The 18,175-nt window shown below is 30.9% G+C and overlaps 3 protein-coding genes across 3 annotated transcripts; 1 reads left to right on the forward strand and 2 right to left on the reverse strand.

The window, feature by feature from the left end:
- Window positions 1–705: 705 nt before the first annotated feature.
- LOC105619662 (phosphoinositide 3-kinase regulatory subunit 4) lies at window positions 706–7,579 on the reverse strand. The gene is made up of 17 exons (XM_012201181.1): window positions 7,488–7,579; window positions 6,800–6,980; window positions 6,579–6,722; window positions 6,233–6,387; window positions 5,973–6,163; window positions 5,099–5,841; window positions 4,610–4,918; window positions 4,090–4,473; window positions 3,465–3,791; window positions 2,943–3,272; window positions 2,686–2,851; window positions 2,426–2,539; window positions 2,126–2,318; window positions 1,810–1,975; window positions 1,455–1,725; window positions 1,015–1,345; window positions 706–922 (listed from the first exon to the last, which is right to left on the reverse strand). The coding sequence occupies exons 1-17, from the start codon at window positions 7,577–7,579 to the stop codon at window positions 706–708; spliced, it is 4,314 nt and encodes a 1,437-aa protein (XP_012056571.1).
- Window positions 7,580–8,396: 817 nt separating this feature from the next.
- LOC105619763 (dynein assembly factor with WDR repeat domains 1-like) lies at window positions 8,397–10,749 on the reverse strand (the record flags this gene model as incomplete). Its single annotated transcript, XM_012201280.1, has 9 exons — window positions 10,740–10,749; window positions 10,520–10,569; window positions 10,169–10,318; window positions 9,907–10,081; window positions 9,734–9,840; window positions 9,419–9,562; window positions 9,117–9,197; window positions 8,801–9,028; window positions 8,397–8,498 (listed from the first exon to the last, which is right to left on the reverse strand). Coding segments are annotated over exons 1-9 (1,047 nt in total), but the record flags the coding sequence as incomplete, so codon positions are not given.
- A 2,027-nt stretch (window positions 10,750–12,776) lies between these two features.
- Window positions 12,777–14,360, forward strand: LOC105619663 (coatomer subunit epsilon). Its single transcript, XM_012201182.1, has 3 exons — window positions 12,777–12,887; window positions 13,450–13,938; window positions 14,052–14,360. The coding sequence occupies exons 1-3, from the start codon at window positions 12,777–12,779 to the stop codon at window positions 14,358–14,360; spliced, it is 909 nt and encodes a 302-aa protein (XP_012056572.1).
- The last annotated feature ends 3,815 nt before the right edge of the window (window positions 14,361–18,175 follow it).

Consider the following 18,175-nt stretch of genomic DNA (forward strand, 5'->3'; position numbering starts at 1 on the left):
TAAGTTTACGCTCAAATTTTTTAAACAAAAAAAAAATGCACGCCTTCGTAGCATAATTGTAATCATAGTCTTAAATATTATGTATATTACATGCTTTATATACAGTCCAGGATCACAGAGTTCGGTACAGCACGGCGGTGTTGTGTGTACGTTGATATTTGTAGTTAAAGAAGCAATAAAAGCAATTTTAATACATTATCTAAGCAAATTGTATATAAAGTTCATTTAAATACATTGAGAGAATTTTACTCATCTATAGTTAATCTATAAAATTATATTTAGAAATAAGATTTTCAATTTTATAAAAATTATATGAAACAAAGATGAAAATAAATAATTTGATTTGTAGAGTTAACTTTTTTAAAAGTGAGATACAGTATAATACCTTAATTTCCAACAAGACCTATCATCAATGATACGAAATTGTTAAAAATATTTTTTGTCAAAGCTTTCTGTCAAAATGGGAATTGTTATATCATAATTACCGCCATCACAATTCCTCCGCGTGACTACCCTTAAATAAATTATATCACGATCAATGTCCGGCATTGTTGGATAATTTATCTGAATTCTAAAATAACTTATTTCTTACTTGGATCACAATGGTTTCGTTATTATCGGGAAGAAATTCCGCATTACACTGGTAAAATCTTTTATCGCCTGTGCGAGGAACTTTGTAATCGAATTTTGGACCGAGAAGAACAATCATTTCCAGACTTGTATCAAACCGTCTGTGCTGCCGGTGAGAATACACGTATTCGACATAGCCACAGCGGAGATCGTGTCGTGCTGACCGGAGGGTGGAGTCTCGGGTCCGCTCTCTTCCATGTTTCTTCCTCTTGTGTCACTTCCAGACAACGGGTTAGAATCGTCATCCACCAATACTTCCTGCACGACGTTCGTTCCATCTATCAAACGTAAACTGTAAACAGAAAAGCGATATCGTATGTTATTAAGCAAAATATAATAAATAATATATTGAGTGATTAATTTTGTAATGAATCAGTCACTAACTCATATGCCAATGAATTTGGAGTGAGGACATCATTAGCAGCGGGCAGAGCAACATAAGATGCAGTAGGTCTATCAAAGTCCCAGAAGCGTAATCGCATATCGGTGCCGCCGGCTAAAAGGAAGCCCGAACAATCGATGCATCCAGTATACATGGCACATACGGTGTGACCAGCTTGAGTACGACTCAATGGCGGGGCATTTGATGCCCATAGAACCATCTGTCGTTGATCGGTCTCCAGATTCCACATAGATATTTCATTGTTACCTTGTACCGCCGAAATTATCCACGAATGCTCTGTCGGATGCGTAATCACCTTTCGTACTCTGGCGCCTGAAGGAAATGATAAATAGCATTACAAATAGTACAAGTAATATTATTAGAAATTATTTTAAATGAAACTGGTACATCAATAGAAAATAAAATAGACGAGATAATCTACCTGTCGGGTGCTTGATACTCGTTATTGGCAGTTGAAACCTCAAGTCCCAACAAGTATGAATACCGGAACTCGTGCCAAGAGTCAACCACTGTTGATGACTGTTTACGCAAAATGATGTGATGACTCCGTGCTTTAAATCATTTTCTAAGCGCCATGTTGTGCCGGGACATCGTAGATCCCAACCTACCAGCGATCCATACAAGGAAGCGTACACAAGAACTGATTGCGAGCCGGAATCTAGATATTGTAGATCGACAGCACTTCCTTCTTCCTGTCAAACCAGTTGCAAGCAACATTTCTTTAAAATTCATATGCATTGAATTTTTATATTATATTGCGAATATTTTCTAATCACCTGGGGATCCAATTGACGAGTGCCAATCAGGCTCATTTTACTTGAGTTTGGCTCAATCCGAAGTACGAATACCGTTCCAGAAGAGCTCGCAGAGCTTGCTAAAGATTGTCCTTGGTCGCACACAGTTAAGCCAACCAGCGGGCCTCCTCTGTGCATATATGTTTGCCTGTAAAGCATCAAGAAACAAATATTGTATTATTATAATTACATTATTATAATAAATTTTAAACTTACTCGAAATTTTAAACTTAAAATAATACAATAATTAGTCAAAACATCTTCAATGTGTAATTGTTCTGGAAGAGAAAAACAGTACCTAGAACGATTAGCAATATTTCGTCCCTCCATCTTACTAGCATCCCAAATTTTAATACATCCGTCGGAGGAACTACTTGCGAACAAGTTAGTGTCCGGTATCGAAACTAATCTATTTACTGCAGCTCTGTGCTCGTGAAGATGCGCGACGGGAACTCCTCGAGGTCTCCAATCCTTTGGCAGTGATGTGGAGCCTTTTAGCCAACATCGATAATGAATAAAGAAGCATATGAATGCGATAATGAATGATATTCATACGACACAGCATGATGTAATCTGTAAAGATTTAATTTTTATTTACCAGCTTCGCAGGCGATGTTATTAGCCCAACGTTTTGCTCTTAACACTGCCGCATGTTGCTCTTGCTTCCGGTACGTTAATTGCCGTACTTCTAATCGACAGGGCGCACATCTATCTGCAAAATTGTTATTCTTTAATATTTTTCTATCCTTTTATAAAACACAAAAATTAAATATTATTTTTTAATTTTATTATTTTTAACTTGTTAATTATTTATTATTTTTATTATTATTTTGTTGTATTGTAATTAATTTCGCTTACATTGTATATAAGATCGCTCGTGAAGCGAATGATCATTCATGAGAGAATTAATGCTGGTCATATCTGATAAGCAATGATGCGGAGATAAATGGATGTCTCCACTGTGTATACTCTGGCTGGGACTGCCACTGCTTCCAGTCATGTCTGACATTTTAACAATAGCGTGCTATCATAGTAATATAAGAAAAATTATTACGAACAATATAGAATTATCACGTCAATATAGAAAACAAAAAATCATCGATATCGGTTAATACTTGGGCATTATCTTGAGCTGCAAACATCGTACGCCATTCTTGATTCATTGTCGCATATGTACCAACAGTCTCCGATGTTCTTCGATCCAATCTCTTGAAAGGTGGCAGGGTTAAATCTCCTTTAGTATCAGGATATAATACGACGACATGATGTCTTATCCTATCTTTCATTGGACTTAACTCCAATTTACCATCTATGGGCTTGATAACATTTTGCTTCGTGTCCGCGGAATTGCGGTACTTGTTGATCTTCATCAAGTGAGGTTTCATGATCAGCAATTGATCCTCAACTGCTTCAGTCATCGATTCCGAACTTAATCGCCTAAAAAGCTAAAAAGAGTTGTCTTTTTGTATTGAATCTTCTTTATTTGCAGTAATAAACAATATATCTTTATTTTAATTTTTTCGCTACATGGTACGTGCGGTATAACGCAACATTTTATTCTAAAATTTAATTTTCTGGCAATATAGTAAAATTTCTTTTCAATGTTATTTTCAAGATTGAATATAAACGTTATTTACATTTTTTAAAGAAGTACTCATGTCGTTGTATTGCGGTGATACCACATCTGTTATGGCTTTTGCTCTGGCTGCCTGCCTCTGTTCAAGTACTTGAAATAGTTCTTCTACATCGTTATACTTCACCACGGAATCGTATACGATTCTAGATATAGGAGGAACAAGTGCTTCGAGCAATAAAATCTCCTTTTCTATTTGGATTAATGAATGTTTCAGATATGGTTGGAGCATCGTTTGAACTTTACATTGGACATCCACCACATTCAGAGTTCTTGCTGCCGCGGAAATAAAGCCAACGGTTGCATGACGTATCCAAAGATTTGGATGGACCTATAAAAAAAATGACAGTGGAAATTAATTACATCAATACGTAAAGTTCTTTTAAATTTAAACTAGTTATTTTTAAAAAAAAGTGTATTGTCCAATTTTTAATTTTTATATTATCTAATTTTTTATTTTCAAAGAATTTATTTTAAATAATGTTCTGAAATTTATCAAAATTTTAACAAAATCCTATAACTTCAATTTTGTCAATAAGAAGAAAATGTTTTAAATTAGTAAAAAATCTCTTAGAAATGTTGTAACTTGAATCATTACATATATCAAAAATTTTATGACAATAACGTACCAGGAAGACCATAGTTTCTGATAATAATTGATAAAGAGCAGATTTATGTAGCAGACCCAATTCTGTAAGTGTTGCCATAGCATTTATGGCCTTTGTGGTTACAAATTCTTCAGGATCGGATAAACCTTGTTGCAGAAGTGGCATTAATATAGGACTACTATGCCAACCGACATAAGCGGCTACACCGACTATGCATTCAAAAAAAGAGCCTCTCAGTTCTTTGTCCTCTTTGTCATTTAAAAACGTGATAACGTGACTAAGTAAAATATCATTGGCTTTCTGTTTTCCGAAGAACACACACAATTTGTTTATTCCATTCTCCATTAACGTTTGTTTCACTAAATTTTTGGGATCTGTTAACAACATGGATACTGATTGTTGAACCTAAATAAAAGATAAAGACATAACAAAGCATTATTAAGCTAATCGATGGTATTTCAGTTATATAGTTCAAATAACGAAAAAATTTCAGAAAATATGTCGTTTTAATCTTTTTACGAACTATGAAAAATATTTATACCATTTCATGCAAGGTTTGTAGTTCGCTATCGTAACTGGGTTTTGGTCCTTCCTTGTTACTCAAGTTAGACAGATGAGCGTTTTCTAAATAACGCAGAGCAATGTGCGCCAAATGAGCAATATTCTCTGCATAAGCTGCTCTAACAATAACTGCTTCGTCTTGAGTTATGTGCGCTAGACCTGGTAGAATGTACTCAGGGAATATGTTTACATCCGAAGATGGTATCGATTTTACAAGATGTAAACATTTTGTTAAAGTGTGTATCGCCGATACTCTCACTCGCGGCGCCGGATCATGAACCAAATGGAACTAAGTAACATTTTTAAAAATATATATAAGCAATAATAATATAAAATAAAAAATTATAATTTATTCACGTTAAAACATTTTTTAATTCAATAAATACAAATTTGTGTAACATTCTATTTATTTTTTGTGATTTAAAAATGATTTAAAAAATTTCTAAAAAATGGCATTTTTAATACTTACGATATAAGGTAATATTCTATCAAGAATTGTCTCATCAGAAACATTTTCAGCCAATTCTAATAATATCTCTAAACTATGCAATTTGGATTGCGAGTAATGCAATCCTCTTATGCAAGATGTGACGAGTTGAGTTATGATAACAAGCCCTTCTAGAATTTCACTCGAGGTAGAAATTGACTTCTTAGATTCCGCGTCGCAAGTTTGTTTGCTATCTTCGGACGACTTAATCTCTGGCTCCGTGTCTACTTGAATATCACTGCCAATATCTTGTGCTGTGCTCTTCACATCAATTTGATTTAAATCGGTCTTATCGGAACTTTGATCACTGTCAACTTCTATCATCGTATTTTCTTCGCTATGACCAGAATCATCCTTAATTGATTCCACATTACTCTCACATTGACCAGATTTTGCGGTTTCCATAGGCTTTGTTTCACTCGTTTTCATCCGTTCATTATCTTCCGCTTTTAGTATACTTATAATATTGCCAATGTCCTTCTTCAACCGTGTTATTTTCTCGTCTGGTGATAAAATCGGAGCCGCAGAAAAAATAAGCATGTAAGATTGGAGAAAAGAATAAAAATATTCCGGAAAGATGGTACCCCGAGTTTGAGCTAAATAGATCTCTGCGCTTTTCCTATTTGTTGGATTTCTTTCCAGCATTGAACTAAGCAGCTCACGTATCCCTGGATCGTCTATACTGTCCAAGTGCTTACTCACAGAATACTCGTTGTTCCTATATGCTAAATATTAACATTATATTAATAAAATTCGAGTTTGTAAGTTTGTTCATTTTCTACATTTTATTTCATACTTATTTTTTAACAATTCAACGAAAAGAATGAGAGAATTTATAAAAATATGATATACTTACCTAAAAGTTGTGAAAAATCGAATGGTGGATGTCCTTCGTTATACAACTCTGTTAAAGCACAACCTGCAGAAAAAATATCCATCATTGGATGCAAATCACCTGTCTTTACTTCTTGTTCTGGTAATAACAATGTATTGCTCAATTCTGAAGATAATGTTTTTACAAATCTTTCGGGTGCTATGTAACATGTTCTGAAAAAATATTAGAAATTATTCCATTGAAACAAGAAAGAAAGAAAATGGCTTTGGTAAAGATTTTACCTTCTTCTGGAAGTATCAAAAAAATACGAAAAATCCGCAGGATTATCTTCTGGTAAATATGTTGGTTTAAAACTAGCAAAATCCGTGAGTAATACCCAATTCCAACTAGTTATCATAATATTTTCTAATTTTATGTCACCATGACAAACACCGAACTGTAAGAAAAAATATTTATTTTTAAAAATTATAATCATAAACAATAAATTTTATTATTTAAATAAACAAGAAGTTATAAATAAGATTTAAGACAAGCTACTTGAGTTAATTAGAAGACTCTTGAATAATTCTCTTTATAGCATGTTTGAAGCTTTCCTTTTTTTATTATAAATTCACATATATTCCTTACCTTATGGGCTTGATTAAGAGCGTATAATACTTGGAAAGTGATCCACTTTTTTTCTATGCTTGTTAAAAATGGCCTAGTGCTGATCCTGTCATAAAGAGAATATTTGACATACTCCCGCATTATTGAGCCTGCTTTTTCTGTGAGCTGATCCAAGCATACAATTAATTCTAATCGTACTAAAATAAGCAATGTTTATAGTATTTTTATGTTACAATGCTTACAATCATTCGTTGAAACGGTAGGCAGTTGACAGCGGAGGCTAACTTTGACCTGATCTCCTCCAGCTTGTCCTTATAAGTAGATAATGGCAATGTTGGATCATGAATTGCGAATACTTTTACAACTATCAGTCCTTCCAGACTACGAGCTCGAGCCACTTTGAAGAATCTAGTGCTTCCTAAACTATAAATAACAAGGAGTATTATAAATCAACAGTTTAAATTAATATCACTTCATTAGTTAATTCTAAATAATATTCTCAAGGTTTCCATAAATATCACAAACTTTTCTACACATATAGCATTATTAAAATATTTTACTTATAATATTCTTATGTTACTTATGAGGAGTTTGATAGGTCAGTGACTTTAATTTTTTTTAAAAATTAAAATTAGATTAATTTTTTTTACATCTCCTTTTTAAAAGTCACTGATTTATTAAATTATCCACATATAATATTGTCAATATCAACTAATTTAAAGAGAAACAGAACATTGTGTAGACACCTGATTACAATGTATATGTATCTGTTAATATTGATTGCAAATAATAGAGATATCACGAAGTATTAACAACAGGCTGTTATTATTATGAAATATCACTTGAACACGCGGCTTCACAATGCTCTTGACAGTGCTAACTAGCAGACGTATGCACACGTAAGGTGGAATAATTCGATTAAGTACTTACTTGACGTCGAATAATAAATCACTGTGATCTGTCAAATAGTGCTCTACCGGAAATATTTGGCTGGGCGCAATGCCCACTAATTGATTGCCCATTTTTGCCAATTTTTATTGCCAAGATGAGGGTTCAGATAAAAGCGATACACTCACTCTCGGCGTCCATTTTTCCCGATTTTTCGCATCTTGCAGTGCAGCCAACTATAATTCTAGATGCATTTAGGATTTTGCATTTCAATTATGTTTACGCATGCCTGGTACGCACATTCACTGTTCGACACCATAGATGGTTATCACGTGAAATGGACCAATCGTGACCATATTCGAAGTATTCAGACTTTTACTATTCGGAACAATGACTACATATTTTATTTCGTGTTATTTTTGTCATTGTAGTACTTTGCATTTTTCTTTTATTTTTTTAGTTTTAAGAAAGAATTAGAAAAAGAAAATTAAACTAAGATTATAAAGTTAATTTATTGAAATATAGCAATGAATATATTCAACTTGTAAAACCGGTTAAAGCAAAATTTCTAACATATGATTCATTGATCTTAATCTGATGTTTTTTTTCTATAAACAATAAAAAATTAATAATATTTATATTATATGTAATAGATATGTAATAGAATGGGTATTACATTATTTGATTAAGTTAATCAGGGTTAGTTAGCTCGAAGTTAGCAATTGATGACTTAATTTTATACAATGTTTTAATTTGAGAAAGAAACCGATATGAATTTTATAGAATTCATCAATAATTTTAGAATTATTTAATTTCAAAATATTTTAAATGTTTATATTGACTTATCAGTAAGCTTGCACAGTACTTTATGACATTTCATAATATTTCATATTATTTGAAATTATATTATATAATAAGATTTTACAATAAATTTTCATTGGTAAAATTATAATTTCCAATCTTTAACACAGATTCCATGCCACCAAATGTTACTGTGGCTTGGTAGCTATCTATAGTGAATATTGACTTGCTTGCATTGAAGCTTCCCATTACCTATTGAAAAAATAGAATTTAATATCAAAAACTTAAATTTTATCGCACTGCTACTTGATATTTATTATATGTTATTAATGTTTATTTAAAAATATATTATCTTTTTGTATAAAATATATTATCTATAAATTCTACTTTTAACAATAATTATTACATAAAAGATTATTTTACTGTACGAAAAAATTGTTATTCGTTCCTTAAAATTAATCAAAAATATTTTATCTTATTTATATTTAAATACGATTATTTTTTTTATTTTTGCAATAATCTGAATCTAATATTGCAAATAATTGATCACAAACCTTCTTTTCACTTAAACTAATTATTTCAACTCCATTAATACCGGAACCTCCAACTAGGACGAGATCATCAGGATCCTCATCAAAATATTGCACTGCATAAAGGAACTCACCGTTCAAAGTCGGCAGTCTGTTATACGGATTTATTGTTTCAATGAGTTTCGCGCTCATTAAATCCCATACTTGCAGACTATCGCGCACTATCCAGGAGCCTGTTAGGATGTACGTCTTCTAAAATATAGAAAAGTATATTTTTATATTAACTTGAATCGACAATTAGATATCAAATTGCACAGATATATAATAAAAATATTTTTACATGCATGTCAATGGCGTCACCGCATATATGAGGCCCTTTAATAATTCTCACTGAACCGGCCGGAACTCTGATATCCCAAATCTGCAGAAAGTTCTTCTTATAACATAGTTTTCTGTTGTTAATAAATTTAAACAAAATGTTTAACTTATATATTGTATGCTTATATAATAGTTGTGATATTTATGAATTATATTAGATAAAACTGTATTATAACAAACTATATCAGTATTTACAGTTATAGAAATGTAACACTTTTATGTTATTCATTTTTATGTTATATTATACATTTTTTCAAGAATTACTCTAACAGTATTATCCCAGCCTCCAGTTATAATTAGATCGGAATATTCTTTGTGAAATCGTGTTGCAAATATCCTCATTTGATGAAAATTTGTGGCTTTACTTTCAGTCAGATCTTCTTTATTCTTTTTGTACATTTGTATCAACTGAAATATATTTTTATTAAGAATGTTATATATTAAATATATAACATTTTCATGTTGATAAAAATTTTAACAAAAATTTTTAAAAGACGCATTTGTAAGTAAATCGATTATTATTGAGACTATAATTTTATAAAATAAATATTTCATAATAATGTACTTATTAATGCTAACTTGAGTAGTTTTTACACTATAAAGTCGAATAGCTGCGTCTTTACCACCAGAAACCAAATAATCTCCAGTGATATTAACATCTATAGTATTCATCTCATTCTTTAGTTCTACATAAATAAATATAAGTAGGAATATAGTATTGTGTGCAATGTAACTGAACATCATTCATCTACCGAATACAAATTGGGAGAACTCTTTAGTGTATGTGTTACAAATGAAAATAATTCCGCAGGCACTGGAAGCATAGAAGATCTCGCTATGAACTGGATTGAATCTGCAGCACATGATTGGCATGGAATTTCCGGATTTAAACGTTTCTTCTAACTCACCAGTTTCACCATTTCGAAGCTATAATAACATGTAATGACAAATATAAGCTATAACAATTTCTATTAAATCATGTATCTTACACAAACCGAAATAATAAATTCCTACCTGAATACTGCCGGATCCAAAACCTGCAGCTATAACTTCACCAGTTTTAGAAAAACGCGTGCTGTAGAGGCCACGCAAGTTTTCAACAAAATGTATTTCATGTGTTATCTGACAAGGATTTTTTATACTTTCCAGGTGTGTTCTTGGAAGCTTAAAAAAAAAACAAAATGCATTCCATGATTTATCTGTATTCTATATATATTCAAAAAAATGTTTTAATAAAATAGATATGAGAATTTTGAATATATGACTAAAATTAATTTTTATAATTTTAGAAATGATGAAACTGTTGGATCAGTAGAAATCTTTATTGACCTGATTATACTAAATATTTAGCTGCAAGATTCTCACCTTCTGTTCTTCTTCGTCTTTATGATTTTCTTCAAAGGGTTTATCTATAACTAATTCATAAAATCAAAATAGAAAATATATAGAGGAAAGCCCTTTATGAGATAGGCGCCTAATATGTGATTTCTGCTGAACTAATAAACGCTATTTATTGATTTCACCATGACTTTTTGCTCTTGGATTGAAAACTATTTAGTAGAAAATTCATTATTAGATCATATACCTATAGTCATAGTTATAAAACAAGATTTTAAAATTTGAATGTCTTCAAATTTCATTGAGTTGAGCCTTTAAATCTTGTTTATTATTTAATAAATAAATATTTGACAATAAATTTATGTAGTGATAGAGAGAAGATCATACTAATAGAAAAATACGGGATATGTTGAATTATTTAATTACAGAAGTTAAATTTGATGATCGTAAAATCAAGACATGAAAAATGTAATATGAGATACCCAGAGTATTTCTAATTTAATATGAAATAATCCATGCTCCTATGTTATAGTAAAAATCATTGCTAAAGTATAAATGTTATTGTACAATAAAATGTAATAAAAAAGACAACAGAATAAACGTCAAGTGCTTATTTCTGCGATGCTTGATTCCAATTACCTGAAGACGAATTCTGGATATAATCTACCGCATGCTCATTTTTCGCACTGACTGTTTGTATTTTAGAAATATTAAATAAAGTTTTTTTAATTGCAATATTGATATACTTTTACTATCGATTTCTCGGAGCATTTCATATTAAGAGCATAATTTTTCGACTTTTCGATTTGCTCACTTTTTACATTTCTTTAATTTTCCAAAAAAAATGGAAGTTGAATTAAATTTTATATAATCTTAAAACTTATTTATTATTTAATATTATCTTAAAACTTATTAAGGCTGTGGTCAAAATCTCACTACAAAACTGCTTTGAAGCATTTGATGGACTAATTAGAAGAAAGAATTTTACAAACTGACCAATTAAAAAACGCTTCAAAGCGTTTGCAATATTGTGTTGACCATACCCTGAATTCCTTTAAAAATGACTTATCGTTTTTTAAAATTCTGCCTTCTAGTATCCAAAATGAATTCGATGTCTCATAATAGAGGCCTTTCCTCTACTAATGCAAATAAAATTACAATTGAAAAAAAAAGAAAATAAATGTAAAAAAAGTATAAATATTATAAACAATTATTTTCAAAAATGTAATATATAATATAAAATACATATAATAAAAATTTGTTTATACTCAAAAAATTAAATAAAATCAAATAAATTAAATAAAAACCTTTATCATTAAATTTTTCATGATATCCATTTTCATGATATTGCTGATTTCTCGACTCAATAGAATTCATGTTTTCCTCACAGTTCTAAATTTTTTATTGAAAGTCGATACTTAATTGTTAAATACGTGTTATTAGATCGTTGTTAGATTTTTTCGTAAACTGTCGATGCCAACTTTTTCCTTTGAACTGAAAATAGTCGCGAATCCAGCATCGATGATGACGTTGTCATCGTGTCTTAAAACTACAGAGTTTCTTTTCTACATTAGATCTTATGTATGTACAATAATCGCACAAGAAATATCGCAAGACATAATTTATGTGACAGCCAATCTGAAGCGTCAATTTTATTATTAACGTATCAGATTTATTTGAATTGGAAAACCAAAAAAGAATCAGAAGAAGAAGAAGACGTATCAGATTGGCTGTCGTAACAAACTCGCGACTTGTGACACAGACTGTGTAACCATTGTAGATGAGATCTTAACACTTAACATGAAAAGTGAAAATAGGAATTAGACTAAACTTTAATCTGCTATTTAAATTGAGTACAAGTAAATATTTTTATTATTTTGTTAACATAAGATAAAATTATTATTTTTTAATTTAATATATGGCAAAAAGATTAGATCACAAGAACAATGAGAAATTTTCCTGATTTAATTAATCATCGGCTAATTTAAGTCAAGTTAATTGAAGTCGCTTCAGTAAAGATAAATAATGATAAATTAAATATAAATATATATTATGTCATTTACATTATTTAATCAATTATGTTTCTATAATTGTTTCAGAGGTCTGCAACAACGTTTATGATGTTATTAAATGCAATGCGCTATGCGCTGATAATGTGATAACAATTGTGGAATAAGAATAGTCTTTCAGTATTGCCAGCAGGGCCAGCACTCCCCCAAGTTCCAGTCCCAATACTAGTAGTTTGTGTTGGAACATAGCCTATATCGGAACTCACGGGGCGACAATGAGCGACAAGATGGCACGTCAGCAGGACTTCAACGATCTGTTCAATGTGAAAAATAATTTCTACATCGGTAATTATCAGCAATGCATCAACGAGGCGCAGAAGATCAAGGTAAAGTTATCCCATCCTGACTGTGGCATCTTGCAGATGTGATGCCACACGTTGCATACTCCATTTGAATTCTCAAACGGCTGTCATCACCATTCCAACAAATTCTCTTTCGTCTCGTTGACATTTTTCTGATATAACTTTTCCAAATTCAAAATGATATATGTCACACAACTTTTCATGTTATATTCGATTTTATTATTAAAAATCAAATTGAACTTGGACTTGATAATGTTGCTGTCAAAATATTAAAATTCCACATATACATTCAGACAAGTACTCTCTTTAAGCAAATTTTTGCATAATTTGACTCCAAATATGAATTTACGAATAAGAAAGAAAAGTATGATAATTCTATAATATATCTTTCATACTGTGCTTAGTAATATTGTCTAATTTACAAAATAAACTATGCCAGACAATATGCATGTTTAAAAGATATCATACATGTCTAAAAGATATCTAAAAGACATCATAAAGAATTTGTCTAGACAAGATGTATTGTCTGGATTATTTCACAATTATACTAATATATATTATTCTTATAAGTTTTATTTCTTTACAGACATCCGTTCCAGAAGTGACTATGGAACGTAATGTTTTCCTTTATCGCGCATACATAGCGCAGAGGAAATTCCGTGTGGTGCTAGACGAAATCGATGTTTCGTCCCCACCAGAATTACAGCCACTGAAGACTCTAGCTGACTATTTCGCCAATCCACATCGTCGAGAAACTATAGTGGCTGAATTGGATAAGGAAACTAAGAATGTAAATTATGATAACCATATTCTGCTGATCGTGGCCGCGACCATTTACTATCATGAGAAGAATCTGGAGGCAGCTCACCGAGTAATATGCGCCTCTGATAATCTGGAGTGTATGGCGCTAACGTTACAGATATATCTCAAGATGGATCGTCTGGATTTGGCTCGCAAGGAACTCAAGGCGATGCAGGAGAAAGATGATGACGATACTTTGACTCAACTCGCTCAGGCGTGGATTAACATTAGTAGCGGTGGTGACAAGCTGCAAGATGCTTATTATATCTTTCAGGTAAGAAAAGACGAATTGTTGATTCCTTGAGATGTATGAGAATATTTTATATTTGAATTTTTGTATGCTTTATTTAAAATTATCTGATATTATTCAATTGTAAACTATTTTAGGAAATGATCGACAAGCATTCCAGTACGAGTATGTTGCTGAACGGTCAGGCTACTTGCTTCATTGGACAAGCGAAGTATGAAGAGGCAGAAATGGCTTTGCAAGAAGCTCTTGATAAAGATAGTAATAATCCAGATACATTAATTAATATGATTGTGCTCTCGCAGCATATGGGCAAACCGCCGGAAGTGGCAAATCGTTACTTAAGTCAGTTGAAGGATTCCCACTTAGAGCATCCTTTCGTCAAGGAGTACTTGCAGAAGGAAATCGAATTCCATAGGCTTAAAGAACAGTATTCAGCTTCCGCCTGAGTACCTCTCAGCAGATTATGGCATTCCGTGGGATAAGATCGATCAAGTATTGACTATGAATGGACCTAAGCTTGGAATAACAAGTTGATTTTATCGAAGATGTCCAATGAGTAAAGCTTCTTCTCTTCTTGGAAAACTTTTCTTCTGAAGCTGAAATATCCAGATATATATCTCCAATATTTTACGGTGCAATTCATCTTTAATTATTGGAAAATATACATTTTTAAGTTATTTTATTTTTGTTGAGAGTGATTCGAAGCCTGTCCATATAATATTAACTTTTAGGCTTCCAAAAATATCGTTTTACGATGTTATGCATATATTGAGATGTTTCAACCTTCTAGTTTTTCTCTCGCGAGATAGAAAACGCGCATTTTCCGAAATAGACATTTTGTTTTTATATTAAATTAAATATATATATATATATATATGCTAGCAAAAAATAGATAGGTATAGCAAAGATGTATGGATAATGGAAACGTTCGAAATTGCAAAAACCAAAATGTATGTGACTGGAAAAGTCGCTCTTATCCATTTTATCCTGATGTTACACTTTCACTACATAATCATGAAAATATGGCTGCCATTTTGTAAAATTATAAATTATTATCGAAATAGACCATTTTGCATGTAAGCATCTCTTCATACAATATTCGTATTGCCAATTTAGCTGTAATAGATAGGCGAAATATTAAAATAAAATATTTCGTACATTATGAATATGCAAAAACTGAGAAATGTCTTTTTTTAATTTCCACAAATTGCCCCTTAATGTTTGTAAATAACTTCATTATAAAAATAACTTATAAAAATAAAATCTTATATCTATAAATACTTATATAGAATCTAGATCAGTCAATCTGCCCCTTAATTTTTTATAATAAGTCTTTAAATTCATCATACGTGCAAATAAAGTTTTTGAAGTTTGATTTAGAATTCATGAAATATGTAATGCAAATAATTTTAGATTTGAAATTTTAACGTAAATAAGCCATTAATTTTGAGAGCGATTCGCAAGTTAAATTAAATAGAAATAAAAATAAATTTGAATGGGACAGACTATGGAGAATTTTTTTAAATTTCAAAATTGATAGATCAATTCTAAGTAGAATTGTACGGCTTATAATTTGTTCTTATAAGACATAAAAACTAAGATAGATGTTCTATAATTTTATGCGTATATATTGCAAGATGTTTGGGCATCGTAAATATCTAATGAATCTTACGGTTAGCAAGAAGCTAGTAAAGATACACATAAAGTTATAAACACTTGTAAATTCTTACAAGTGTTATGAGATTATATTACAAGCTTTACGATTCTGCTTAGAATTTAAGCATAAAAAAAACTAATACCTCTTATAAAATTTTTAAGATTAATGGCATAAATAATCCACAAGTAGACATATATAAAATAATTTAATCTTTTTATTGGTGGCGGTGGGTTTCAAAAAACCATATTGTATATAACAGAGCACGCTGATTTCACAACAGGATAAGTGTCAAACTGTACATAAAACATAATTACTTCATATTAAGTCCTGTGTACGTCCTGCATCTTTGACGGAGTATATATACATGAAATTATATTCCTGGATGTTCATCACGTGAAGTATATTAATTATTGTATTATTAAGAGTAAGACCAAAGTTAACATCGTTAAATTAATATTAATCCAAGGCTAGATGCATTATTATTGAATCTACATGTGATATGACTCTTATTAGGTCATTAAAAAAATATTCATTATAATTCTAATTATTGATAATTTACATTATCATATATTTAATATTCTTAAACTAATATCACAATGGCTCGAGACAGTCAAGACTTCTGATGTTTGTGCATATATCCTGATAAACGATGTTAGCTGCTGGCAGCACAACTGTCTTCTGTATCATCATTTATATAACTACGTGTAATGCGTGATCCATTCAAATTCGCGTCATATAAACCTGAAAAACATCTCTATTTGCCTTCGTGAAAAATTCTAAAATTGCATGACTTTCTTAAATCTGTAACAGATGTATAAATTCTATGTAAAAAATTGTTATTTCACGCGCAAACTACAGATCATAATATACACAATTCGTCTTATGCAACATCAATATTAAGAAGAAATAAAAATTACTTTCGAATGGATACAATATATTTACACGCACGCGGACTCACTTTTCTACACATGATGTGCAATAAACTTAAGTGAGAAGCAAAAATAATGCTGGGAGGATTCGCAAAGAGAAAAGGAAGAAGAAAAAGGAAAAAAAGAAGAATAGAAAATAATGAAAAGATGCCTTGTTGTACTCCCAAATATTGTTCATCACATTCAAGAAAATAAAATCAATTCTCTTCGTATGCTAACAACAAACTGTTGTCGCTATCGCACATGTCACGTTATTTAATACTTAAAAATGCAAATTACAAGTCCGCTGTCTAAGGAGGTAACCATTGTGTATAACAAAGTACATAGAACTTTTTCTCGAGTAATGTAAAAATTCACGTTTAATTGTATTATGATATTACGTTTTTTTCTTGAAAATTTTTCGTAGATAAAATAAATACTAATTCACGGTATTACAAAACATGTTTAGAAATTTGCACATTCTTAATTGTCTCATTGCAGCTCTTTTAAATTACATCAAGAGAAATCTTGAATTGTTTGTTATATCAAAATTTTATTGAATAAAAATCAAAATTATTAAAAATATATAAAGTATAAAAAGGCTTTTAAAGGTTTTTCCTCTTCTCGAATGTTGTATACTTCCAATAAAAATGACGGAACAAATAATTATATAGCCATTTATAGCTATTTTTAATTATAAAGATTTATAGCTATTTATTTAATTTATTCATAAATCGAAATTTTTTTTCTAATTCAATATGTGAAGAAATAAGAGTCCTAATTTGAGCTCAACTCTCAATGAATTACAATGATACTATGAAGAATTATTAAAAAGGATAACTTGATAAATTTCATAAGTGCATTGTTCAACCTTTGTTGCTTTAATGAGACTGAAAACTGTTTTATAAAATAATTTTCACGATTTTCCTTTTTCTAGTCATAACATTAAAATTTCATTTGTCAACTAAACTTTTGAAATCGATGGAAGCAATCGTATAAGCATAAACTTACATTTTTTCGCGAAGACTGTACTGTTTCTACACTTTCAAGATGATTAACAAGATAATCATTATACCTGTACAACAACACGATTATACATAGAATTTTCGATATAATCTTCTTTAGAATAAGTGGAACTTTATATAGATTTACCTATCGTTATTTAATTTGGTTGAACCTGCAAATAAAACGGTAGAGTGATCAAAATATCATGTATTTGTTCACACTGTTTGTACCATAGAGCCAATGCATTGTCCAAATCGACAGGTCAATATAAAAAGAAAAGAACACTTTCTTCAAGCTATTTCATAAAAATAGAAGTACTTAACAGAAGCGTCCGATACGGTTCGCTCTGTGACAATTGTAATATTTTATACAGGTAAACATCTTAATCAAGAGCGTAAGAGAAAAAACTAAATAAAATATCTCGCTCCAATTTCCACTGCGTTATCTCCTAAGACTACATCAGAGTGTCTCTGTCGGAGATTCATGTTGCATCGCAATTCCATACATTATGGAAAATAGCGCCGACGAAGCAAGCGTCGAGACAACCTCAAGATCAAGAAGAACGATTAAAAATTTCTTCTTTGGACAGTTTCTTCGAGTGATAATGATCTGAGTTTTCAATACGCAGCATACACTACAGTCTTTAAAATCCTTATCAATCCTTTAATGTCATTTTTATCTAGAGATGCCG

The sequence above is a fragment of the Atta cephalotes genome (assembly GCF_000143395.1).
Source record: "Atta cephalotes unplaced genomic scaffold scaffold00022, whole genome shotgun sequence".
Classification (NCBI taxonomy): Eukaryota; Metazoa; Arthropoda; class Insecta; order Hymenoptera; family Formicidae; genus Atta; species Atta cephalotes.